Source organism: Alosa pseudoharengus, unplaced genomic scaffold (genome assembly GCF_046254945.1).
Source record: "Alosa pseudoharengus isolate Yale_2024_CS ecotype anadromous, Long Island Sound unplaced genomic scaffold, YU_APseudo_1.1 YU_APseudo_1.1_scf_7, whole genome shotgun sequence".
NCBI classification, from domain to species: Eukaryota; Metazoa; Chordata; class Actinopteri; order Clupeiformes; family Clupeidae; genus Alosa; species Alosa pseudoharengus.
Window position 1 is genome coordinate 34698206 of NW_027468859.1, and position 26746 is coordinate 34724951.

At 43.0% G+C, this 26746-nt stretch overlaps 1 protein-coding gene across 1 annotated transcript in view; it reads left to right on the top strand.

The window, feature by feature from the left end:
* mei4 (meiosis-specific, MEI4 homolog (S. cerevisiae)) overlaps window positions 1-26746 on the top strand; it is a 43947-nt gene that overhangs the window by 8356 nt on the left and 8845 nt on the right. Inside the window, exon 4 of the mRNA XM_076271961.1 lies at window positions 11880-12011. Within this exon, the coding sequence (XP_076128076.1) occupies window positions 11880-12011 (132 nt within the window). The remainder of the gene's footprint in view (window positions 1-11879; window positions 12012-26746) is intronic.

Genomic DNA, 26746 nt, shown 5'->3' on the forward strand with positions numbered 1-26746 from the left:
CCCGCAGCAACAAAACTAACAAAATACAGAAAATACTCACCCACTAGGCATGGGCAGTTCGCGACTGAATAGGGCAGAAAGAACGAATCCCGAAGGTGAACGACGAGAACCGATTCCCAAAACAAGAGAACTGGTTATTTTTTAACATAGAAAAATATGGTCACGTAATAAAAGATACAAACGAACAGAGCTTCATCTCCCTCGACCGCATAACGCAATTGAGTCTAAAACGTGAATGAGAGTACTACAGCAGGTAGCAACCGCGTTGCCATGGGTAAACAAATGATAGGCCTGGCTTTAATTACGTGCCTGCCTGCCTGCCAGCGCTAGAACTTGGAAGACGCCATTTGATTCTTACTGCATTCCATTCAGTATATTTATGAAAAAAGGCACGTATGTGCTTAATATTATGCTTGATATTTACATAAATGATGTTCTAAAGGATATTTGACTTAAGACAACTGAGACGGTGTTCTAAAGCATATTTTGACTTAAGGAACTGAAGGAACTGAAAGAACGAATCAAACAAACGATTTGTGAAGGTGAAGGGAACTGAAAGAACTGATTCCCGGAATAGAATCATTTGGCCCATGCCTACCACCCACCCAATTCGGGCGCACACAGGCCAGTAGCCTGCAACTTCGCACACAGATTTGTACAGCCAACACAAAACACAACTACACTTTACAAGTCACATGACCACCAATATGCTGCTTGGCACCAACAGGCTGGCTGTCTGTCTGACATCTCAGGGCTTTTAAGGGCTGCTCAGTTAGCCCAATCAGGAGCCCCCATGGAGCAATCAGGAGTAGGCGGGACCGGGACACAAAGGAGCGCAGAACACAGACGCACAAGCAGTGTTGCCATAGTGCACTTTTTATTAGCGACTTGGGCTTGTTTTTTGGTGAAGTTGTGGGTTGCTGTTTCTGTTGTTTCTGCATAGAATCCACGCAGCGCCTACATGTACGAGGGCATTTTTTTACCTATTCGAACCCCGACCAGTAGGCACGGCTGAAGTGCCCTTGAGCAAGGCACCTAACCCCTCACTGCTCCCTGAGCGCCACTGTTGTTGCAGGCAGCTCACTGCGCTGGGATTAGTGTGTGCTTCACTGTGTGTTCCCTGTGTGCTGAGTGTGTTTCACTAATTCACGGATTGGGATAAATGCAGAGACCAAATTTCCCTCACGGGATCAAAAGAGTATATTTACTTACTTACTTACTTACACACAGCGCATTTTAAAGAAACCCTATGCAAGTCTGGTTATTCCTTCGCTGTTTCTGGGTTTTCGCCTGATTTGGGCTCGCATTTTTCACGACATAGCTCCCCCTGCAGCTTCGGTAGCAAGTGACTGCTACGCTAAACCCCCACTAGCTAGCGAGCTAGCCATCAAGAAACCAAGCTAAACACATACAGGGCTCACAATAAAACGGTCGAGCAAACACATTGTTCAAGAGACTATCAAACCACATTACAAAAACAAAGTTCACCCAAGGGTAGGCTACTTACAATTTCAACAGCAACAAAGCCAAGTCGGAGTCCGTTTTGCAGTCTTCTTAGAAACTACAATCTGACTACATTTTTGAGGCCTTCCGCCGAGTCACATCAGAATTCTTCGGTCCGGGACCAGAAAGTTGCATATTCGTTTATTTCGTGGAGAAGCACTAGGGGGAGACGAAGCACCCACCAAACGACCCAAAAAGTGTTGTAGAACCATCAGAACGACTCTCAACCTGCATAATTAAGGTCATTTTTGCTAAAATTGTTGCATAGGGCTTCTTTAACCTATGCCTCTACACGTACACAAAGGGCATTTTTAACCTATGCCTCTGCGCTGTAACTGTAGGCTCCTCTAACATGACTGCCCCAGAAATGTAACGTCAGGGATTTGGGGAGTGGATGTAAACTATTTGGTATTGGGTCGCTTCTTTTGGCCTTATTTTCAGAGACCTGCTGCTTGTTTTTCCTCACATGACCTGGCAACACTGCACACAAGCACACTACAGCTGTAACACATGCACACACACACACACACACACACACACACACACACACACACACACACACACACACACACACACACACACACACACACACACACATCTAGACACACATAGGATTGCGGTTAGTTGTTCTGTTAGTATTTACACCCACTTTGGGATGCAGTTCAAGCACGTCCATGATTAACATATGGACCATCAGGCTTGTAAAGAAAGGCATAATGCATCATGCAGAGTTAATGTGGATGGCACATCTGTATGCATTGTTGCTCGCTCACCAGATGTCCTATTTGTCATTCTAGGTAGTTGTCTCTGCAGAGATGTGAGACATGCTGTGTAACAGCCTACAGCTGTGAGTAGGAGACTGCAAAGGATTTTTTTTGGCCCCTTTAAATCAGCATATAATTTCTGCTAATATACTTTGATCTTAAAGGGATGGTTCACCCCAGTGGATATTCTGCCATTTAGCCTAGAAATCGAGACGCACCCTAGCGGCAGCAAATGTAATTTGCAGCCAGGGTCGTCCAGCAACTCTCCGTTGGCTTGCGAGCCGGAAAAAACAAACTCTAGTCAGGCCAATCACATTGTGTATAGAGTCGGTGGGCGGGCTTAAAGGTTGTATCAGTGATAGCGGGGATATGTCACATCTGTTGATGTTCAAACAAAACAGAGAGCTAGCTCGCTACTCCCTCCCCCTCCCTCCCGTGCAATGTAAACTCTCCTAAACGCGCATCTCGTCTGTTATTGGTTGAAACACTTTATTTTTCCTTTGAGTGGGTTGCCAACCTTTGTTGGTAGCAATAGACCTCTGAAGTTTGCCTACAAAAAAGAACCAAAACGGGCATCTTTGCCCATATAAGGAGATCCGGTTGTTAACTGAAGCTAACTACCTATGGCAAGTTGTATTGCAAGTTAGCTCTGGGGTAGCAAAAATCTAAGTGTGCCGCCTGAGAACGACTCTCAACCTGCATAATTAAGGTGATTTTTGCTAAAATTGTTGCATAGGGCTTCTTTAACCTATGCCTCTACACGTACACAAAGGGCATTTTTAACCTATGCCTCTGCGCTGTAACTGTAGGCTCCTCTAACATGACTGCCCCAGAAATGTAACGTCAGGGATTTGGGGAGTGGATGCAAACTATTTGGTATTGGGTCGCTTCTTTTGGCCTTATTTTCAGAGACCTGCTGCTTGTTTTTCCTCACATGACCTGGCAACACTGCACACAAGCACACTACAGCTGTAACACATGCACACACACACACACACACACACACACACACACACACACACACACACACTAGACACACATAGGATTGCGGTTAGTTGTTCTGTTAGTATTTACACCCACTTTGGGATGCAGTTCAAGCACGTCCATGATTAACATATGGACCATCAGGCTTGTAAAGAAAGGCTCGCTCACCAGATGTCCTATTTGTCATTCTAGGTAGTTGTCTCTGCAGAGATGTGAGACATGCTGTGTAACAGCCTACAGCTGTGAGTAGGAGACTGCAAAGGATTTTTTTTGGCCCCTTTAAATCAGCACATAATTTCTGCTAATATACTTTGATCTTAAAGGGATGGTTCACCCCAGTGGATATTCCGCATTTAGCCTAGAAATCTAGACGCACCCTAGCGGAAAAAACAAACTCTAGTCAGGCCAATCACATTGTGTGGGAAAACACATGAGACTCATGGGTTGTAGCGCTATCCTATTGTATGCAGAGGGAATTTGAAAGACAACCGTTTATCCCGCCCCTCGGATTGAGCACTGCCAATGGTGAGTTCCCAGACCCTACATCTTGATGTGGATCTGGCTCGTCAGGCTATCTGCCATTGTCTTCTGTCTGAACTTCAAGCCAGAAGCCTGCCATAACAGATTTGCTCACCCTGCAGCGGACTGGCACTAGTGACCGGAGAAAATTGGCATCTCAACACCTCTGTGGCATTGAGGCGTTCTCCTTCCTGACTTCCAGTTCCCCCCACAGAAATTGAAACATCCTTGCTGGTGTAAGGATGAGTGTTTGTTTGCTTTGCCTTTAATATTCGTTTTTTGTTAAATCAGGAGTGGTGGACACTATGGCAAAATCAGTTTTTTTGGGGGGGGAGGGGGGCTTGAAAGCAATTAGTGTTGTGTCAAAATGCCTGAGTAAAAGCTGTCATGCTTGGTTGATGGAGGATCGTGCCCCATGCTCATGGAGATGAATGGAATGGGCTTACAAATCAAATCGGCAGGTGGATTGATTTCAGAAACATAGGCCCCTACTGGGCCGGCATCAGAAGCACACACACATACATCATATATCATTGTTGATCTTAGGCCGCTTCAGAAATCTAAGACAAAAAGATTTATTTGAAAATGTCTTGTGATTATTGCAGACTTAGTGAGAATCTCTGGGTTTAAGGCTGAAAATGTAATTGCTTGTTTAGTCTCCAGAGCCCATTGGAAGAGGTCTGTTTTCATGTTGATACTTTTGAGTAATTTAAAAGTTGCTGTATCATCTGCAGAACAACTGCAAACATTATTGATCCCCAGACTCTTACTTCTCCAGTGCTGACCTTGAACATCAGTAAAACCAGATCGATTGCTGCTTGTAATGTCACCACCAGCATATATGTACAAGCAGGTGGTACATCACATCAACCTCTGTGGCCTTACGTCTCCCTAGTAGTTTAACCTCCCATTGCCAAACATATCACCAATATCTCTGTTTATGCCACCTACTGGCTCCTGGATTACAGTGGTGTAAATCCTGGTGCTGTATGCAGAGCTAGAATGGGGCTGTTCTTTCAGTGCTGTTCTACTCATTGAGTTTTCAGGGAGAGTTTTTTAGAAGGGCATATATTTAAAAGTACCTTTAATTAAATGTGTGGGTGCTAATGGAGAAGTGGAAAAGTGCATATGTGCTCAGAGAAAATGCACTCTGGCTCCAGGTGTAGTATACTTGCAACAGCATAGGTCAATGAAAACACAATTAATCAAGTTCAGTATTGAGTCAGAGAACACAAAGTCACTTCTGGAAAAGCAATTTCAAAGACGTGTTCTCGCCGTGATGCCTTTCTTACAAGAAGCAGCTGCTCAGTCTTTGGCTAGAGGAAAGAGAGGTCGTCGGCTGTAAAATATCAGCCGTATTGTCCGCTAGGACCTTGTTGACTACAAGGGAGTATGTGTGCAATAACACTGTAACTCTTCCAACGGTGACATGCCATTTTCCCCCATAAATGGACAGGAGTTAGCTTTGCTCCAGGACCGCACCATGCATTTATCATGACCAAAGAAATTGGACTCCTGGCTCAGGACTGGAGATCGAGATACATAGTCTTTTATGGCGAATCATTGCTAGTCTATCACCACTCACCCGTTTGCCCTTACTCCAATCTGCCTCAACCCGCAGAGTAATGTTTGAGACCCCAGGGCCATCCCTTTCAGTCGTCCTGTCAACTAAGTAGTAGAAGAATTACATGCCTTGTGAAACTTATTGACACTTGTTCGGGCTCGACAGCAAACTGGTCTGCATTCTCACATACTTGGACTTGAACATGTATTTGGATCAGCTAAGGTCAACATATCATTAGGTGTTTTGCCAGATTTATAATTAACAGACTATTTTCAACTCAGACAAACTATCATCTAATCATTGGCTGTTCATGAACATGAACTTGATTTTGATCTACTAAGATCGACATATCACTGGGTGTTTTCTCCAGATTTATAAAAAACATTTTATGTTCAACTCATCTTCACCATCATCTAATCTTTAGCTCCAATGCCTTTCATGCATGACAGACTTATGTAATTGATAAACTGTTCTCAACCAGAGCGACGGGATCAGCCTGGGTTGTGCTAATCTCAGCCATCAGTTGGCATGCCAGCCAGGGCTCGATAGAATGATGTCTGGGACAACTCTGGGACAGTAGAAAAAATGGCAAAGCAAATTTTCAAAATAGGTACTTTTTTCCTAAACTGTTCACATGGAGATCTAAACGTATCTTTCTCGTCTGAATAAAATTATACAAAATTTGACCTGGCGTAACGGGCAGCTGGCAAAAGCAGCGTTAGCCAGCTGATCTGTAAAGAAGCGGTTTTGTACACGCAGCCTTACAACACTGTTTACTGCTCTGTAGGCTACAATGTAATTTTTGGTGCAAATATAGTATACTGTAAGATACCCAAATGGGATGGGTGCTTGTGTTTCCTTAGGAATCCGCCGTATTGGTAAAAATTAGGGGTCCCCAACCTTTTATGTAACATGGACCGGTTTGTTTCCTATTTTTTTTTCACGGACCGGCGGGGGGGGGGTTGGGGGGGTCGGGGGTTCCATGTTGCATGTTCCATATGTGTTGTGCATGCGCATTACTTGAAAATTGAACAATATGAACTATGAATATTGAACAACTTGAAGCTACATCTATAAGTGTGAACATGCTTAACAAAATATGGGTGATCGCGAACCAGCTGCGAGAGAAAGGGCCCTGCCTCAGTCTCTCCCAAAACCCCCACTACTGTTTGGAACATATCAAATACACCCCGGTCCACTCGTCGTCCCCACAAATCAAGCTTGGCTTTAAATTCTGCGATTTTATCTGCCAGTTTAAAGACGGTCGTCATTCTCCCCTGGAGTGACAGGTTGAGGTCATTAAGCAACCCGAATATGTCACACAGGTAAGCGAGTTTTGACACCCAGTCCTCATCACTAAAATGTGCAGCTAACGGTGACTTTTTTTCTGTAAGAAATCTCTGCAGCGGCTCTCGCCACTCAAACACTGGCCAGTGACCTGCTAAAGACTTGTTTTTTGTTGCTCATTCTAGCAGTTTAGCTAACTTCGTGTGACACTACCGTTCGCTATTAAGAAGGTGAAGTGAGCTGACCTGAGGCTGCGCAGCGCTGAAGGCAATATGTAAAAGTGTTGAAGGCGGGACAGACAGACGTAAGAAAATAGACCTTGCAAAATGCAAACATGCATGCAATCAAACAACTGCATATAGGCCTATGCCATGTAAAAACGTGACATTATTGCGAATTAAATTTAGTTTAGTTTGCATGCATTTTTTTTTTTAACTCATGTGGTAGGCTACGGCCCGGTTAGGAATGTCCCGCGGCCCGGTGGTTGGGGACCGCTGGGTTAAATGAATATTACGTGACTCATAGGCGACACAAAACTAGGGCAAAAGTGGAAATAGTCTATGCAACCTCAAAAAAGAGCCAAAAGCGCAATCTCTGAAAATTAGTGTTGTGTGAAAGCAGATGATTAATGTTAATAAAATGGTGTTTATTAAATAAAGTGTTCAGAACTTACATGGTGGACCAGAATGAGTTAATTAAGTGATGCAAGTTACTGATTATAATGCTGTTTATTATGTAGAATGAAAAGTCCGGGATAGTAGCATTCGGGACAGCTGCGGGACACTGAGAAAAAAAAGTTAATTTCGAACCCTGATGCCAGCACTCGGAGGATAGCCGGAGGGCCTGTTCGTCTGCTCCCACAGGCAGTGTGTGTGGGTGTCATGTCTGGCAGATATGTCATGTTTTGACAATCCCCCCTCCTTGGTCATTAATGTCGGCCCGTGGTCTTGTGGTATAGTGGTAGACGACGAGACCAGACGGCTCTCATCTCAGCACCCGTGAGCACAGATACCCCATGAGTCAGGTCTCTGAGGCCATCCAACATGACAGTCCCCTACAGGCTGCCCCGGAGGTTGGAGAAATGCCCCTGTAACGATGCCATCCCCATTTACTGTAAGCCTGGCGGTCATTGTCTTTTGCTAGTGGCAATTTTGACATGTCTTCTGGCATCTGAGGAACGATAAAATTCACACCATTGGTAGATTTCCTCATTTAATATGACTTGCAGGTTAGTAAATGCATTATGTGCATCATTTTAACCCTTGCTCTTTATGCAAAATAGGGATGGAGGAGCTCATGCTTTGGAAAAAGGCAGCAAGCACCACCATCCTGATCAGGTGCTGTCAAGGGTCTGCGGTGCCCCCATTAAGCTGCTCTTTGGGTCTGCTGTGCCCCCATGAAGCTGTTTCTTGGGTCTGCTGTGCCCCCATGAAGCTGCTCCTTGGGTCTGCGGTGCCCCCATTAAGCTGCTCTTTGGGTCTGCTGTGCCCCCATGAAGCTGCTCTTTGGGTCTGCGATGCCCCTTGGGTCTGCGGTGCCCCCATGAAGCTGCGCCTTGGGTTGTGGAGCTGCTGTTGGAGCGTCTATACTCATAGCGTTGTTGTAATCAGGCGACTGACTTCTTGTTGCTTTCCATTTGATCCGCGATGAGCCCTAAATCGGGCCTGTTCAGAAGGAGCGTTATCTCTCGGCTTTCTTTGTGGTGTGGTGTCTCGCTTTAAATTCTGTGTTTCTCCTCAAAGCCCATTATTTAAGAAGACTGCATTTTTTTAGTTAATCTCTGCGGAGAATTTGTGTGTGTGGAAGCTGAGCTAATAGGAATCCTGTGATTGTCCCCCTTCTCCTCCTCCTGAGCATGGGCCAAATGCATCATTTTCAAGTTGGCCTGGATACAAAACTCACAGTTGTTCCCTCCTGAGTGAGCAGAGGAGCATAGATTGGTAAAGCCAGAGTGAAAAATCATGACCAGAAAAATAATTTGATTTCAAATTGCATCACCTCATGCCCAAGGATGTTATGCTCGCAGTGCTGCTTCTTGGTTTGTGTGTCTGTCTGTCAGCAGGTTAATGTAAAAACTGCAAGACATATTTTCATGAGACATAGTGGAGGGATAATTATTTTTCACCGTCGTTAACATTACGTGATCATATGCCCCTGGTAAAGGTCTGTGCTCTCTAAGTACCCTTCTAGTTTATCCTTATTTGTTGGTACTCTAAAGCAAGTGGTATGCTCCTCCATGCACATTTGCGCGCGTCAAAAAAACAGTTGTTGGGAAGCACACGAAACCCCCCACATGTGCGTTGATGACGCAATTCTCGTCACGCACCGCGTGCACTGGACACAGACGCGGGAGCATGTCGTACCTTTAGACCTTGGAAAAACAGTTTTTGCATTAAATAAGGAAATGTTGTTTATTATCCAACATGGTAATGGTTTGCTCCACAGATACACCTGGCCTCGTACACCAGGGGGCAGCTTCCACCTTACTGCCCTGTGATGAGGTGGCAGGCGTCAACACACACACACACACACACACACACACATACATACACAGACAGACAGACAGTAACACAGACACACACACACATCTCGGCGTGAGGAGCTCTGATAAACCTCTTCACAGTTCAGTCACCACTAATGATGGAGCTGTTATGTGCTGGCAGTGCGGAGAGCGAGTGAATGAGACAAGCTGCCCACTGCTTCTCTGTGAAGTGGCTGCCCGTCCTCGCCCCTCCACACACACACACACACACACACACACACACACACACACACACACACACACATACACACACACACACACATACACACACAGACACACACACACACACACACACACACACACACACACACACACGCAGGACAAGTAGGTCCAAATGCTCAGGTAGCCCATTACTCAAATGTCACTGCCTATCAAGTAAAGGGTGTGGGGAAAACACATTTCTAAGCAATCACCTTTGGGAATAGTGTGCGGCGCAGTTGTGAAAATAAGTTTCTATACATACGTCTCTCATGTCATGCACATCTCAGTGATGAGAGAGAAGGGAAGAAAGATGGACTATACTAGAACGATCTACACTGCCTGCAGATAGCAGTCATTCCTTCAGTCTATTAACACTTGCATGACGACGGGCACTAACTTTGAATCAGAATCAGCTTTATTGGCCAGGTTTGCGTAAACAAACAAGGAATTTGACTCCGGTTAATCTTTGCTCTCAAAGTACAACACTCACTTAACACAGAATAGAAATTTAAAAACATAAAAGAATAAAAACAGAACGGTGAGAATAGAATGAAGAACAGCAGAATATGGCTATGCAATATGTATAAGTATAAATACAGTATCTACATTTGCAAATTAATAGAACACTATGGGTGGGATACTGTAGGGTAGTACAATTGTCCGGGGGGTGAGTGTGGCTGGGGATGTCCGCATCATTGTTGTCCCTGTCAAGGTTGCCATGGTCGTGGACACCTCAACAGGCACAGGCAAGATGCAATATACAATTGAAGAGAGGTAGGATTAGTGCAATATCAGTATAGACTGAGATTTAAGATTTAAATATAAATATAGTGCAAGGCAGTTCAGTGCAATGATAATGTATGAATAACAATATTGTAATTGTAAGATTGAAGTATACATGAGGTAGATGAGCAGAACAGTGTTGACTGACTTTATTCAGTGTAAGGGTAGGGAGGGCGGACTGTTTCTGACTGTTCAACAGAGTGACTACTTGGGGGAAGAAGCTGCCTTTGTGTCGGCTGGTTTTGGAGAACAGTGCCCTGTTGGCCTCGCCTACCAGAGGGAAGGAGGTTGAACAGTTTGTGACCAAGATATGAGGGGTCTGCAGAGGTTTTTGCTGTCATTTCATTCATTATAGAAATCATTAGTCCAGCCGTACCAATCACGGATCAGAGATTCCTAATGTTAGGCTACTTCCTACTTCCCCTAAACTTTATGAACTGACAATAAACAGCATCAACAGTCAGGAAAAATGTATGCCCGTTCTGTATTCTGTTTATCACAATAAGTTTCGGTTTTGTCTTCCCCTCTCGTCGCTGATTGGCCTGACATTTTTCTTGTCTGAGGGAAACCTACTAACGGAAATGAATTATTACTTTCTTTAAGAATATTTTAGGCACTGTAGTAAACAAACTAATAATAATAATAATAATAATCGGCCGGTAAATTACAACAAAAAGCTGAGGAAAAGAGGTGTGTGACCTATAAAGATGGACAGTGGGAAGGTTTAGAGGAGAGATGAAGGAAGTGCAAACCTGGTTGGAATATTCCTTTTTCCAGAAAATGAAGTAAAACATATATTTTTATCACTTGGTTTCTCTTCTTGTACAGAATAATTTGCTTTTTTACTGAAGATTGTCATCAACATCCTGAGTTCGGTCCTCACGGCCCTGTTCCCACCCTCGTCTGGCACCCTGAGCTTCAGTTTGATTTGTTTATTTATGTATTTTATTTATCTTTTCTCGATTGCATAGATTGTATTGGTCTTACCACCTCTATAAGTCACAGAATGGTTTAGGGGAAAAACGCTCTAGTGGGCTATTTACCTTTTTAGTTCCTTACCTCTCAACTCTCTTTCTGCCTTTCCCTCTTCCCAGTTTGGGCTGAGAATTCATGGCTCAGGAGCTCAGCTCAACAAGACCTACTGGCTCACCAAGAGCTGATATCCCATCTTTTCTCTGCTCCCAGCAAAGTGCTGAATTTTTCATCCGTACCAATTCACCATCATAAATGATTATGTGCAGCAAGTCTTATGTATTATTAAGAGCTCATCCATGTCATGGTGTTGTCATTATGTTAGCCTTGTTTTTGAAGGCATTGTGTGGCATGCCCATGCTTTTGTTTACTGAAATCAGATGCTCTTGATCGCTAAGAGCCCTTATGCTATTGTAGGAAAGTAGCTTTGTGTGAATATCTTCTCTCTGTGTGTGCGTGCGTGCGTGCGTGTGTACATGGGTGGCTGTCAGAAATGTGCTCTCCTGTGTTCCTTTGGTCTCAATGTCGGCTTTCTCTTACATCCATGTGTGCAGGAATGTGTGTATGCTCTGTGCTGTGCATTTGTAGGTACACCACTGCATTTATTAAGGTGTGTGTGTGTGTGTGTGTGTGTGTGTGTGTGTGTGTGTTTGATGTGTCTTCATGGCATGCACCGTGTAGTGTTTGTGCCCCTCTCCAACTTTCCTCCATGTCCACAGCCTCTGATCATTCTTTTCTTCTTCTCTCTTCTCTCTTCCAGTTCCCATCACAGGAGTGTCTGTCCGACTGCCTGATCCGGTTGGGTGGCAGTGCCACACTCAGACCCACCCTCCTGTGCCTCCTTTTCTCCCACATCAATCACCTGGCCAACCACCTGTGGCACACCTGCCAGGTAAGGGTTCGGGGGCACTGGGTGGGCATGGTGGCACTGAAACCACGGGTGGGTGCAGGTACCTGACAAATGAGAGAAGTCTCTCGTACAGCCAGTATTGGGCAAGTTACTGAAAATTAGTTATTAGTTACAGTTACTAGTTACTTCTTTCAAAAGTATTTGAATTACCTTACATTTGCCAAACATTTGCAAACACTCGCAAACAGTCTGAGGAGGTAGTTCTCTGTGAACATCCAGTGGAGCTGGACCCGGGCTTGACAAAGGTAATAATGCAATTGCCGTTACAATGGAATGTTAACACCAAATCGTTCAAATTGAACTGTTTAGAAAAAGCATGTTCACCACAAACGTTCGCCAATGTTTGCCGAATTTGAACGCACCTCTGATGTTGTTTTTTTAATCGTCTCCTCTGTGGGCTTTTGCTCCGCCCACTGAGTGCCGTCAGACTATATGCAGATGCTTCTGCTTCGCAGACAAATTGGCGTTCTGCCAGAGAATACACAAAACCCTCTCAGAGAGAGACATGAGGTGGAGGTAGGGTGACAGCGCATCACAGCTCTGGCATTTGCATAAATGCATAAAAGTGTTTAATTATCCCCTGAGAGACATTCCAACATTGGTGGCATTCTAAAGAAAATGAGCTATGAAAAGTCAAGACCGCAGCAGACAGTGTGAAATTTAGACTGTGTGAATGAGAGAATAAAAAAGGAGAGATTATTCATGTCTTGCTTCCTCTCCTGTAGTGCTTCTTCCAGTGCCTGGGGAAAAAAGGGTGGATCGTGCGGTCATGCATACTGTATGTGTGTGCCTGTATCATTTACTTCCAGCTGAGGCTCGGGCAAGACAGACCAAATTCACTCTTTATTGTGCATGAACACTGTCTCGATTTTCTCTCCACAGCATTGCATTTTAAAAACGTGACTCCTTTCGAATACCCTGTGTTTCTAAAATGGCAATTTTAGGCAAAGAAATTGCCATGCTGTTTTGATTCTAAAAGTCAATGAATATTCAGTGCTTTAGGCCTCCGTTAAATGTCCGTATGACTCATGAGAAAATTGTAATGGGCAAAAAATAAAAACATTTTGTCATTGGACTTGGAGAGTAATTAGGTTAAGCATTTTGTTTCTGGGTTGTTGCTTCGCCACGGCTGAGATGCTTACGTAATCAGCCCTTCTGAGCCTCGTCTTCGTCGCGCACAGACACACTCTCGCTTAGCTGTCGCCATGGGGCCCAGGCTAATGGAGCCTGTAAAAACACCACGTTAATGAATCAGCCATTAGAGGTGAGGAACTGTGTCACAGCTCCACCACTACGTAGGCTATCCTACCCGCATATGTCATCCACATAGGCTGTCGTATGTTGCCAAGATGGGGGCCATGTTTATTCACTTGTATGTATCTGTTTATTTATGTGTTTTGTTTTTGTCAAGGGGGCGTTTTTGTGTTTCTCCTCTGTTGTGCCAACAAGGGCCCAATTAACATTGTCACATTTTTTTTTTCTTGACGATACTCCACTGCCTTAAAGGGCTTTCATTTGTGACAAGCGCCGCCTGCTGTGAACGTGACACCGTCATAGGAGCAAGAGGATCATGGGAGATTTGGGGTGCACGGCCGATCCTGATGACAGGTGGAGATTTGAATTTCAAATAACCAAAGAGAAGAAAGAGAGCAAAAAAAGCTCCAGTGATAAGGGGATAATTAGGGGCTTTTGTCTCTGTAAAACCATTCTGGGATATTCCATGCATTTTACATTTGCAGCCCTCGACTCCTCTCCTCCCCTCTCCTCTCCTCCACTATCCTCTCCCCCCTCTACTCCCCTCTACTCCCCTCTCCTGGTTTCTCACTCAGAGACTTCCCTTTACACTCCCCTCTGAGGGATCCAGCTATCGTCAGAAGGAATAATGAAATCACCCCCAAATAGAATTCCCGTCATCTACTTCCTGAATTTTTGGTCAACGATACCCGGGACACCGAACCACCGGGGCACATGAAATTTGGTGGGTATGTAGCCCCACTAGACTTTTACGGAAAAATTTCGTTTCGTCCCCGGGGGCCACTCCACCCCCGTGCTGGGCCCCCCGAACCGCAAAAAAAGCAGTTTTTCCTAAATAACTACCTGAACCGTGGCACTGAGGATGAAGAATCTTTTATGGTATGTTGGTCGCAAGGGCCCACATCAACCTGGCCCATAATCACTAATTTGTGATTTGCACCCCCCCGGTAAAAAATGAAAATGCAATATTATTCTGCTTTAATTCTTCAGTTAAGATGTTCAGAACTGTACCAAATTTTATGTGTATGATTGACCTGGCATTCTCTGGGGGTATGCCAAGTTTCGTAAAATTTCATCCATGGGGGGGTCTTAAAAAAATTAGGTTATGTGTACATTTAGTGACTGTACACTCATTGGCCTGTAGATGGCGGTGCACACATATACACATGCACACACACACAGGCACCCACATACTATCGGTATTAGAACGGCCGATACATAATTACAAATTCAGTGGGATTAAAAGAAAGCCATAATAAATATTCATCACCATCATCATGGCTGCATTTCCAGTATTGGCGATAAGTAGTCGTTTGTCCACTAGATGGCGCATCGTTGCAGTGAGACGTAATTTTGTTGGAAGTTAAAAGTGGGTTGAAAAAAACAATGGGCTGTAATTTACCGCAGAGAACGTCTAATAAGGATAGGACGATGTTCACATGAAATGTAATTCCCATTTCTTCTTGAAGCCGACATAAATCTGAGGATGTTTATCGGACATGCTTGGTTTTTACTGCAGGTACCTTAATCTTATAATATCAATAAGGACCTAGTGTTACCGTTAGCGTTGGTTGAGTGATGGAGGCCAATTTGATTGATTGCATTTGTAGAAAACTAGAAATGCGGATATACCAAGCAAATTGATAGCAGCACTGTAATTGTATCTTTCGACTGTCATTTGTTGCACGTGCTACAAAAATCATTCTGTGCAATGGAAGATTTACCAACGTTACTGATACAGTTTTGCCTATACATGCGTGAGACTAAGACGCCTGTTTATTTCGTTTTAAGTGCGTGCAGGGTGTGTGAGAGGGGAATCAATGTGCTTTGATTCCAGCTTGGTAGTTGTAGTCTGTGAAATTAAAAAGACAATGACACCTTCATTTCATTATGGTTGCTTTAGCAACACACCTTAAGCTACTGTGTAGTGGGTCCCATTTAGAAGTGGCTACTTCATTCGCGCTTTCCTTAACTCATGGAGCTGCATGAATTTTATTACAACTTTTCGCCACAATATGGCAGTTTAAGTCCGCTTGATACTGTAAGGCGTAAGCCATTGGTTGCCAAAGGAGATTTTATTTGTGTCGCCAGCATAGCCTATTGACAATTTATGTTGTAGCCTAAATAGGCCTACCTTATAAGCCTACCTGTAGCTTAGGGAAGCTAACAGCTTTCTATTAGGATCTAGTTTGTTAGTTACAGTTTTGTCATAACTCCCTGATGCATTTTTGCATTTAGAATAGCCAGAGCGTGGATATCTCAATCGGAAAATTAAACAATACCGGGTGCCAGATGAACCCAGCCTGATCTGCCCGCTATTTATTTTTTGATTTCTTAAAAGATTGAGCTTGGTCTGGTGAAAGCCAGACTAGCCATGGACCTCAGTTACACAATGCAAGGGAACATGAATCAGCCTATATTTGCACGAACAATAACGGACAACAGTTCTTCAACTTTGGCCCGTTAAAATGTGTATGAACAGTCTAGCGACGCATTTCATCAAGGCCCATTTGGACATGTCAGTTATTTGCACCACTGGTTACATGTAAAACAGCATTTAGTTTCAGACTACTGTTACTTAATTTGTGCATTAACAATAACGTTTCAGACTACTGTTACTTAATTTGTGCATTGACAATGAAGTATTACATGAACTAAAGATGACTAAAATCTTATGTAGAAGAAGAAACATTCACAAAAAATCCATCCATCCAAAAATGACCTTTGTTTTTGATAGCTGTTGAAAACGGCATGGAACTGACAGAGATGTTTTTGTTCATAAACAAACAAACAAACAAACAAAAAACAAACAAATAAATACATAAATAACATTATGCTGATACCTTTTGCTTTTCCCAAATACAATGTAGCCTACAGGTGTAAATGACCTTTCATCAATCAGTTGCAATGGATGAACTGTGATGAACTGCCCTACTTGTGATTGTTTAGAGATTTTAAAGGTTTTATAACAATGCTACATCTTGTTTGGCTATTCTACAATCTATTCAACTTTTCAGCACCAGTAGGCTACTTTCTGTGCAGCCGCACACACACACTCAGGCATGCCAAACAAGCATACACAAAAGTTTCAAGAGTGGGGGATGGAGTAAAATATGGAGACAAATTGAAGTGTGATTTATTTTCGCGGAACAGCTGTACAGGACTGAGCGGCGGTCATATTTTGTACCGCTCTGCGGTACATCTAGTTTTTATTTTTTTAATGGTTGCATCACTGAGCACAAATGTGTGGTGGGTTCTTTATTTATTTATTTATTTATTTGTTTGTTTGTTTATTCCCTCCCTGTGATAGTTGTTTGAAGATCAGTGTAACTTCTGGCTGCTGCGGGGGGGACCTGATCTGCCCTAGCCTTGATAAATGATACACGAGCAAATGGTGGGATTTACCTCTGTCATTGTAGGTTTGTTGTAAAAGTCTGCGGTAGTCATTAATGGTGGTGTAACAAGCTGAAATAGTTACATCATTTATAAACAGGCCATGTGTGGCAGTCTTAGCCACGAGCATGTGAATTATCACTGACTGGTCTGTAAGTTTATTGATATGGCCATGTTCTTCAAAGCAGCAGAAGATACCATCTCTCAGTACTTGTCAAAACAGACTGTAGGCTTTAGTCCAAGCTTCTACAGCCATGTGTCAGCAGAGGACCAGGGCTCTGTTGTCTGTCACAGAACGCTGGATTTGGAGAATTCTGCATTTTGTGTGGAGCGGAATAATTTTTTTTTTTTAACGCTTCATGTAGAGCCCCACAGGCTATGTTTAGTTTACAGAGCGAGAGAAGACTGTCTGTCTGGGGCCCTGGTGAAGAAGCAGAACATTCACGCGGGAGGTGATGAAACACAAGGCTCTGTTTGTTCTCTGTACTATTTATTTAATCCCACCCGGCAGACGAATACATCTCTGTCTGATGTGGCCACTGTCCAGTCCGGCGCTACCTTTTGGCGCGCTGCTGATACACAGTAGCCCATGTAACCCCCAGCGTAGTAGAGGACTGAGAGACGTGGCGTCTGACCATTATTATAGGGCTGTGCTGTGCTGCATTATTATAAGGCATTATTATAGGGCTGTGCTGTGACGCCTCTCCGATGGGGTGGCATGTGTGAGTTGGTTGAAGTGAACGCTGTTCCTGAGGAAGGGGGCTGAGGTGTTGGAAGAAGGCAGATTATTGCAGTATTTGGTTCTCTCCTCTTCCTCCTCCTCTGCTCCTCCTCTGCTGCTCCTCCTCCTCCTCCTCTTCCTCTCCCTCCATTCCCCATCTCCTCGCCTGTTTTTCTTCATAACGGTGACAGCGGTAAGGACAGCGCTGTCAGGAGAGGGTTTATTTTTAGTGTTTATTTGGCTCGGCAGTGATGTATGTGTGCGGTTACAGCGCGTTAACCCCTCTCACCGCGGGGCCCTGGTACCCATATGCTCCTCAGCTCATCGGAGCTGACCTCACACCAACGTCCTGCTAGGGGTCACGACACGAAAGGGCCCAGGGAGGTGATGGGAAATGCCATCAGACCATCAATCTGCTTCTCATAAGCCCTGCAGAGAACCGCTAGCTCAACTCACGTTGAGCTTTATTTTGTTTGTTGTTTTACAGTGGATATTGTGTATAGAAACTATTGTCAAAACCTGTAATGGCGAAAAAGTAACTCGGCGCAACTCTTCTGCTTCTGCTAACAGAGAGAGAGAGAGAGAGAGAGAGAGAGAGAGAGAGAGAGAGAGAGAGAAAGAGACCTCTGAGCAATGCTTAAACAGCTGCGGGAGTACAAGTAAAAAGAAATGACAAAGAAATTAAAGTGTGTCATGAAATTCTGTATAATTACATCTGAGTTGATATGCTGATTAGGATTGTCATGTCCAGATTGATCATGACTTTAATTTGTTTTCACCTTTCACATTGCACTCCAACGGAGTATTTCCCACTGACAGTCCCTTTTGTATTTCTCTCACCTTAATAAATAAGGACTTGACGGGATAATTGCAGCATCCATAATTGCATTTTGGCACCCTACTTTTCTGCTTAGCTAGCTCTCAGTTGACTAGCTAAGTGAGCGGATGAAGCCTCAAAAGCTTTTCTCTGCCATGCATCCAAGCAGCTACAGTACTCTGTCAGAATTTAGTATTTATGATTCTTGGTTGTCCTTTGAAGGGACGAGCTCCCCTGCTTATTGTTATTCCCAGCAGTGGTAAAGTGACGAGGGCAACGCTAATAGATTTATTATAAGGTCACTGAGCTTCTAAGGAGTTCTCCACAGATGAACGCGTTAAGAGGACTCGAGACACCCCCGAGACACCCAATTAGAACTGACAAGGGTTACTGAAAACGTTCAACACAGAGGTAGAGGGAAAGAAAATAGAGCGGTGGAAAGCTGTTTTGGAAGAATACGCTACCTCCGTTCGCCATTTCCTGGCACTTTGGGCTGGTTTTAGAGAGCTGTCAAAAGGCCTTCCTTTGGGCTCCCGATTCTGCTGACCTGCCAATAACACGGCATGCACACTGACATGCAGGCACCAAATAGGCCTCGCAACTGACATTTGAACAGCTGCTAGAGAGATAGACAAATGTAGTACAGAAATAACCTACCGATTTATGTTTTATTCATGATAAGCTTGCATCCTAGCAAGTTCCCTGACAAAATACACATCCAGGCTATAGCCCATAATACACATTCAGGCTATAGCTTTTATAATACATATCTAGGCTATAGCCTATAAGCCTATGAAAAAAATGTTTTGCAAAAGAGCTGTTTTCCTTTCCACCTCTAGTCTGACTGCGAGGATTTTAGTAGCTAATAAAGAACAGCCTTCAACTGTAGCCTTCATTAACATAAGAAGGAACCGTTTATGTCTGTGTCTTGAATGTCAGGGATTATCATCCTTAATTACGATAAGTGTGCTGTCCTCTGGGTGATTGATGACGCAAATCCAGTGTGCATAGAATATCGCAGACCACAGACCGAAATGATTTTAAGAGCATGATGTCTAGAGACGGACCCCAGGCCAAAGCTGATGAAGGTGAGCTTGGAAATTGTCTGAGAATTCTGTTGGGGTTTTTTCCCTTTGGTCGTCTTTTTGATGTAATCTAATTGGCTGACACACTACACTCGAATATGAATGTGTTTTTAACACATTTATGTCCAGATAGGGACAACACAGTTTGCGTTGTTTCTAACACATTCGTTTTAAGAGTGTATGGTGACCTTAAGAGCAAAGGATAGAGGGTGGTGAATGGGGTTGGAAAAGGAAAATGCTGAAATGTCTGTCTGCTTTGGAGGAAAGATCATTTTTATTGGTGTTCAAAAGAAATAAAAGTATGATCTGGCCTGGCAACTTTGACATTTTGCTGTATGTTGAGGTTCAATGTGGGCCCTGGGCATACAGGAGTGTACAGGAGCGTACAGCAACACACACACACACACACATATACATGCCTCACACCACAAAATTCTCACAATAACTGTTCAGTTAGACAGAATCTCCTCACCTCAACAAGGGGCACAACAAGAAGCCTTCATTTTGTTTGTACACCCCCCCCCCCAGCTGCAGCATCCATCGACGAGTAATTGTGTGGTTTAAGCAGAGAAGTTGACTTGTGAGTTTAGCCCTTTTGTTGCTGTCTTTGAGCCATGTTCTTAGCTCCCAAGACACTATTAGGAATGTATCTAGGAATAGGTTGACTACTCTCTCAGCGCTGGCATAAGGGAAACCCATCTGCTCATCGGCTTGATGGGTGGTGAGGCTGGTTGTTTGTCCGAAAAGTCTCCTTAGGCCTGGGGATGGGCGGGTATGTGGGGGTGTTGCCTTTCTGGGCATCGCTCACACAGTAGCATCTGGTGAGCAGCACAGTTGGTTTGAGAGAGAATAATTCAACAGGGTGAGCTTTTCCTTTCTTTTTTTTTCTTTTTTTTTGCCACACTACAAGGGATGCTTCTGTCAGTATGGCAGGGACTAGAAAGACGGAGAAAAAGGGAAGACTTGACAAAGTCTTGAATTTCCCCTGGGGATCAATAAAGTATCTATCTATCTATCTATCTAAGTCATGGCTAATGGTGTGGCTGTCCAGAGCCAGCAGGCTCTCTACAGGCAGCAGAGTAGATTTGAACAGTTGAACAGTTTGCCTTTTAAAAAGATAACTTCAGGCGCTGCAGCTTTGCCTCTCTGGCTTGTCCAACAGTGTCTTGTGGCTGTGCTTAGACAGTGTGCGTGTGGCAGTGGGAGAGAAACATTAAGCGCACATTCCTCTGGCATTTTTCACTCTTAACAGCTCCTGAAGAGAGTGTGTGTGTGTGTGTGTGTGTGTGTGTGTGTGTGTGTGTGTGTGTGTGTGTGTGTGTGTGTCTGTGTGTGTGTGTGTGTGTGTGTAGGAATGAGTATCTACATAATAGCTCTCGGTGCTCCCTGAAGGTGCTCATTACGCAAGGCCCTTCACAGATGCGGTTCGATTCCGACCTTCCTACTGGGCTCTCAGATGAGATGTCAGCATCGCTTTCACCTTCATTATCCCCCGACGTGACAAATAACAGCCAATGCCTCCATCGATTATGCTAACAATCATCAATGTTGATCATTAGCAAAGCAAGTGTAACTGCTGCGGCTGTAAATCTCTTTATTGGGTTCGCTGTCCTGAAATGTATTGGATTGGTGTTAGCTTGGCGCGCAGTCTTGTGAAAATATTGACACGGAGGCCGCATTATCGTTAGGCCTTTCTCCACATGGATGCCTGCGGTCACTCACAGCTTGTCCACCCATGCTTAAATGGTGACTCAGGGAAATGCCCCATGTGGTGCGCTGGAATGCTGTGCTGGGACTCCATAATGCGTGAGGATGCCCTTAGGATGTGACTGTGCTGGGACTCCATAATGCGTGAGGATGCCCTTAGGATGTGACCCCTTTTTACCCCCTCTTCTTCCCCAAAGCTCTGCTCACTGACACATGCACGCATGCTTGCTTGACGAGTGATCCGATTAGCAGCGTTTGCACCGTAGGCGTCCAACCAAATGCAGTAGTCAGAGATCAAAGTCATCCCTTCCTTTTATTTGCTTTGGCTTATCGGTGATCAGACGGCTGCTGTTAATGTTATAGCAAAAATTTGCAAGGCTGACTCTGTTAAATGGCCTCCTTTATGCTGTACCAAAGGTGGGTTAGTTGTGTGAGGTCAATGTTTTGATGTCTTGACACCAGGTAAGGCCAGATGCTGTAGACAGAGCTTGGACTGGAGCTTGGACCCTCTTCTCCTCAACGTTATAGACCCTTTCAACAATAAAAACAAAAACAATGCTTGTTCTATTTGGTTCCCAATCTACTTCCTCTGCATTAAGATAACATATGGAATGTTAAAACGGAAGCCTTGTGGGGCCAACTCTTGAAAGAGCATCAGCTGCCACTGCCCACAAGAGTAGAACAACATGCAAAACATATATATTGACTTCAAGATACTCATCCTACAGGTATAAAGTTACACTATTCATCAAATATTCTAGCCCTTACCTTGTTTAGAGCCTCTCAAGGTGTGGTAGGAAGAACCATTTGAAAAGTATCTTGAACCAAGAAAATATATGTGCCTCAAACCGACACCTTCGGAGACTGCAGAGCTCTGCCAGAGCCAAGTCACTTTGCGCAATGTCAGACATTTCCATCTGCTTCATGATTTGATATGTCCTCCCTTGGCCCAAAGCTATAGACCTTTGCCTGAAGTGTTATGAAAATCAGGCTAGTTGTTTTGCATAAAACATCTTACAGACCGTCAAACCACACTGAAAACTTAACCTTCTTGGTGAAAATAACAAAGAGCCAGTTGTTGGGATAAATGCATCCTGGATGAATACTGATGTCCTCAAAGTTCAAACAAAGAAACCTGGTCTCAGCATAGCCATAATGACCTGTCTTCACTCCCTCAAGAGCTAATCTGCTTGTGCCAAGGAGTTGAATGGAATCACACACAAATCACATATTATATGCTATTGGCAGAGAACAGCAGGTTGAGCCATAATTCAGAATCTCCACATAAAATTCCACAGCAATAAGAGAATCAAATAGAGTAGGCCTAATTTCATGCCTGTTATCACTGCCCTTGCAAAGTCTTTTTTTCACATGAATGTATCCAGATTTGCATGTTTTATCCTATCCTATTCCTATATTCAAGTCTTGCACAAGCTTATATATCATTTGATTTTCAGGTAGCCGGCTTGATAGAAAGAATGGTCATACACATAAAATGTAGGGTACAATGTTTTTTGGAACAGTTGACTTCATAATGCTTCAAACTATATTTGAAAGAATTGTAGAGATTTAAGCACAGGCATCAAAATTTACTTTTTGGCCTACCAGCCAATGTGGCTGGTAGATTAAAAAAATTACCGCTCTAGGCATATTTTTTACCCACTAAAAATTCAACAATGCTTTTCATAACTAGTTATGGTTATGGGTTCTCAGCAGGCTGAAACACAGAGGCCCAGGAGCAAAGCTGCCCCTGGCTCTCCCACAAATTAAGTCCTGATAATATGCATGTATAGAGCATTTATCAGGACCTGCTATTTGGTTCACTCTCTCCTCTTCTTTTCACAGCCAGGCATCTACAGCACTATACTGTACTCTGGGGGCATGTCCATGAGCCTCCATGTACAGTACATGCCCCCAGAGTGTAGTGCTGTAGCGGACTGGCTACGTTAGCTCCTGGCTGTAGCAACTCAAGCTACTGTAAGTAAAACCGATTGTTTTCGGGGTTATTTTTGTACCAACAGTACTTGGTGACCTTGAGAAACAGAGATCTATGTGAAAACTTGCCAGATTTCTCTTTTAACATAAGTCACACAAGTGTCCATTTTTAGACATTTTCCCCATGCAAATGTGAACCATACTTCACAACCATTGGATGTTACCACAGGTGTATATAGCATTATACAGTGATTTAATGAGAAAAGTAACACTTTTCTAGAAATGTTCAAGCTGGCAAGACATGGCAAGTTGAAGGTAATGAACGCAGCACAGTGCTGGCTCTTTAGCGTGAACTTTTGGTATGAGCATTTGACTTCCATGTAGCAGTCTGTGTCATGACCTCTTCCTGTCACGCTCCTCATATCCACAGTCATATTCCTGCTGAGAAGGCGCTGGTTCGCAGGAGATGTTTTTGTATGATTTCCAATCAAATATGATTGGTTCAGAGTTCCTCCACTAAATAGAGTACATCAAGCCAAGCTCACAAAAATCAAAAATGACAAAAATGAGGTTAAAGACCGATTAAAAAAAATAGATAACCAATAAAAAGTATTGGTTTTGATAAATAAAAAAATAATTAAAAGGCTATTAAAAATGCACACATCAATGAGCAAAATGAAAAAAAGATGCAAAATACAAAAACAGAATTAGTATTACCCAATTAGACTGTTTTTTTTTTTTCAAAGAACTGCAAATACAGTTTACATACATAGCCCAATTATCCGTGAGTGTTCACCACCTAATGTAAAAACGCAGAGTGGACAGCATGCACACAGAATTGTTATTAGAGTACATTCAGCCATAATCAACAGAAGGGAAGGAAGATGATCATTACTGAATCCCAAAAATTCACCTCAGGAGTTGCTGGAGACCAACCGAGCACAGCACTCAAGCTTAGGGAGGTAATGGACACATGCAGGTTTAGTTATTTTAGCTTTGTGTTTAGGCCTATTTAAAAGTATGTGGAAATATAGTACAGTGTCAATCACATCATTGAAACACAATAGCCATGGGGTATGGTTAAAAAAACAGACATGTATGGATACATATTGTAGTCAAAGATATATATGACTTGACATGCAGTTCAGTTGGCTTGTCAGCTTTAATATCTAGCTATAGGCCTATTGATTATTGTAGACACTACTTTTGTATTGCAACTTACTGGAATACAATACTGAGCAGACAGAATCATAGAAACGACACAGTACACTATATTAGATAATATGTGAATGCAAATGATTTTTAAAATGCAAACAGCCAGCACATATTTCCCTCACCCTAAATTCAGTTTTATGGGCTGTAGGGAAAAATATTAATCATTAAGTTTTAGGTAATAATATTTTTCTAGACTGATGATTAAATATAAATAGATCAGTCTGCTAGCTTAAATAAGCATCTTGATGTGGGGCTGCTTTGCTGCCTCAGGCCCTGCTCTGTTTGACATTATTAATTGAATTAATAATTTTACAGAAGAATATTAAACTTGCCTGATACGGAGGAGTGAATATTAATCCAATCACTTCCGAACATGATCATCCAACAGCCACATAAGACAATGCAGTCTTACAAACACACACCGCCGAGTACCCAACTGCTGTCATCTTGGCTTAAAGAAGTTGTTATCACTTCACCAATCATTTCCTCCCCTCTGTTCTCCGCTATGTAATGGTGAATGCCTGTGGATATTGTAGTGCACTCTTTTAAAAAAAAAAAAAAAAAAAAAAAAAAAAAAAAGAACATTCTGCAACATTGAAGTAAAGTTATTTCAGACTTTATAGTTTTCATTCTTTTAGAGTTGTTGTCTTTCTTGTTATGTCTGGATCAATAGCAGTTTTGGTTCCACTTGATATAAGCTCGACATGCAGCATTAGAGAAGACTACATTGATTTGCTGTCTTTCAAAATCTCTCTGTTTAAGAGATTTGAAAGATATCTTGTTGTGGAAAACTACCTTTAACCACAGTTCTTACAGAAGTATTCCTCTGCATATTTTGTATCCTTGCTGTTGAGGAAATGAAGGCCCAGGTACCATACAACAAAACTGCTGCTTAGCCAGATGATTATCACTTTGAATTGATCCATTACTGCAACAAACACCCCTTGTCTGTGTTGTAACTTTGCTCAGCCTTCTGCATTCCCCTTTCCACGGCAGTCTCCCCATTGCTCCGGTGCACGTCTAAAAGTTAACTGGGGAGGGAGAGTAATATTGCCTACCTTTCTTTGTTGATGTGACAAACTTCTGACAATGTGTGTTACAGCCTCCTTGTTTATGAGAGGTAGCCCGGACACCCTTTCCCCCCTGGCACTCGAAATTTAGCAAAAGCTACAGCTAAGTTACACCACAGAGTTCTAAACTATTGTGATTGGCTCAGCAGCTAAGTATAAGAGTGACATGAACGTCTAGATCTCTATTAATTGGCCTAGTGATTTGGCAAAGTTCTTAATATCAGTATGTTTGTTCAGTCTTTCAATCCAGTCAAGTCTTTGTGTCTTTTGGAGAAATTATAAACCCAATGACATGCAATTGTAATTTTGCTCATGCCATAAAGTAACAAAAATAATAATAAAAAAAAAAAGATTTGAAAATAAACAAATCTGAAGAACTGTATTGCATTTTGGGGCCCTATTACACCGTATCACACCGAGTCGTTTTGTATTAAAACGTATCGTTTCTGAATCGTATCGTAGCTGATGCATCTAGATATGTATCGAATCGTCTTATACACCCCTAATTATTGGCTTCGTAGTTCAAAGTCCACCAGCCAATGCACAGATCATCTCACATTTACATTTATTCATTTAGTAGACGCTTTTATCCAAAGCGACTTACATATGTCAACTATATTACAAGGATCATTTTCCCCAGAGTAACTTTTGAGTTTAAGTGCTTTGCTTTAGGGCACAACGGTGGAAGCCAGGAATTTAACCCACACTTTTCTAGCTACTACATGCTAGCCCAGCTCCTTACTGTATGCACTACGACAGAATAAGACTGCTGGGCCTACTTGAGCTAGACAGACCCATTTGTAATTGTTATAGAGTTCCCTGGCAGATTAAAGGTATTGCTCAAATACCTCCACTAACATATCCCATCCTCACAGACCCTTGATATGCTGTATCATCTTCACTCCCAGTTTTAGCTTCTAAGAGCTATGCGCTCACAGTGACCTTCTACGAAGATTCATAAAGTCCAGCTAAGTTAAAGTAATAGTTTGCCATTCCTCCTGAATTGTGACTGAAAATATCTCTGATATATATTTCAGAATGTCAGAACTGGATAAGGCTGTCATCTGTATCAAGGGACTGAGTCCTGTTCTTACACTGAGTCAAAGATGCTATCAGCACAACCTCCAGGAATTGTGGTATCTGCCCAGTCCAGTATCTCTTCATCAGGTTGACATCAAATATCACATTGCAGTCCCGCAGAACAGCCCCAGCGACATTTGACAGAGAACCATATTAGTAGAAGGAATGCAACATTTGTCAGAGAACCATATTAGTAGAAGGAATGCGACATTTGTCAGAGAACCATATTAGTAGAAGGAATGGTTGTTTGTAAGAATTTTTGGTACCACTTTAAGGTAAGGGTACATGAATTATCATGAATTCATCCATTAATTAATTCATTTATCTATTACTTAATTTCTTAATATCTCATGAATCATCAGGAATTCACATAAGCTCATAGTCTGTCATTTGTGACCTCATACATGAACAGTTCATCAACTAAAGCATTAAGGCCCATT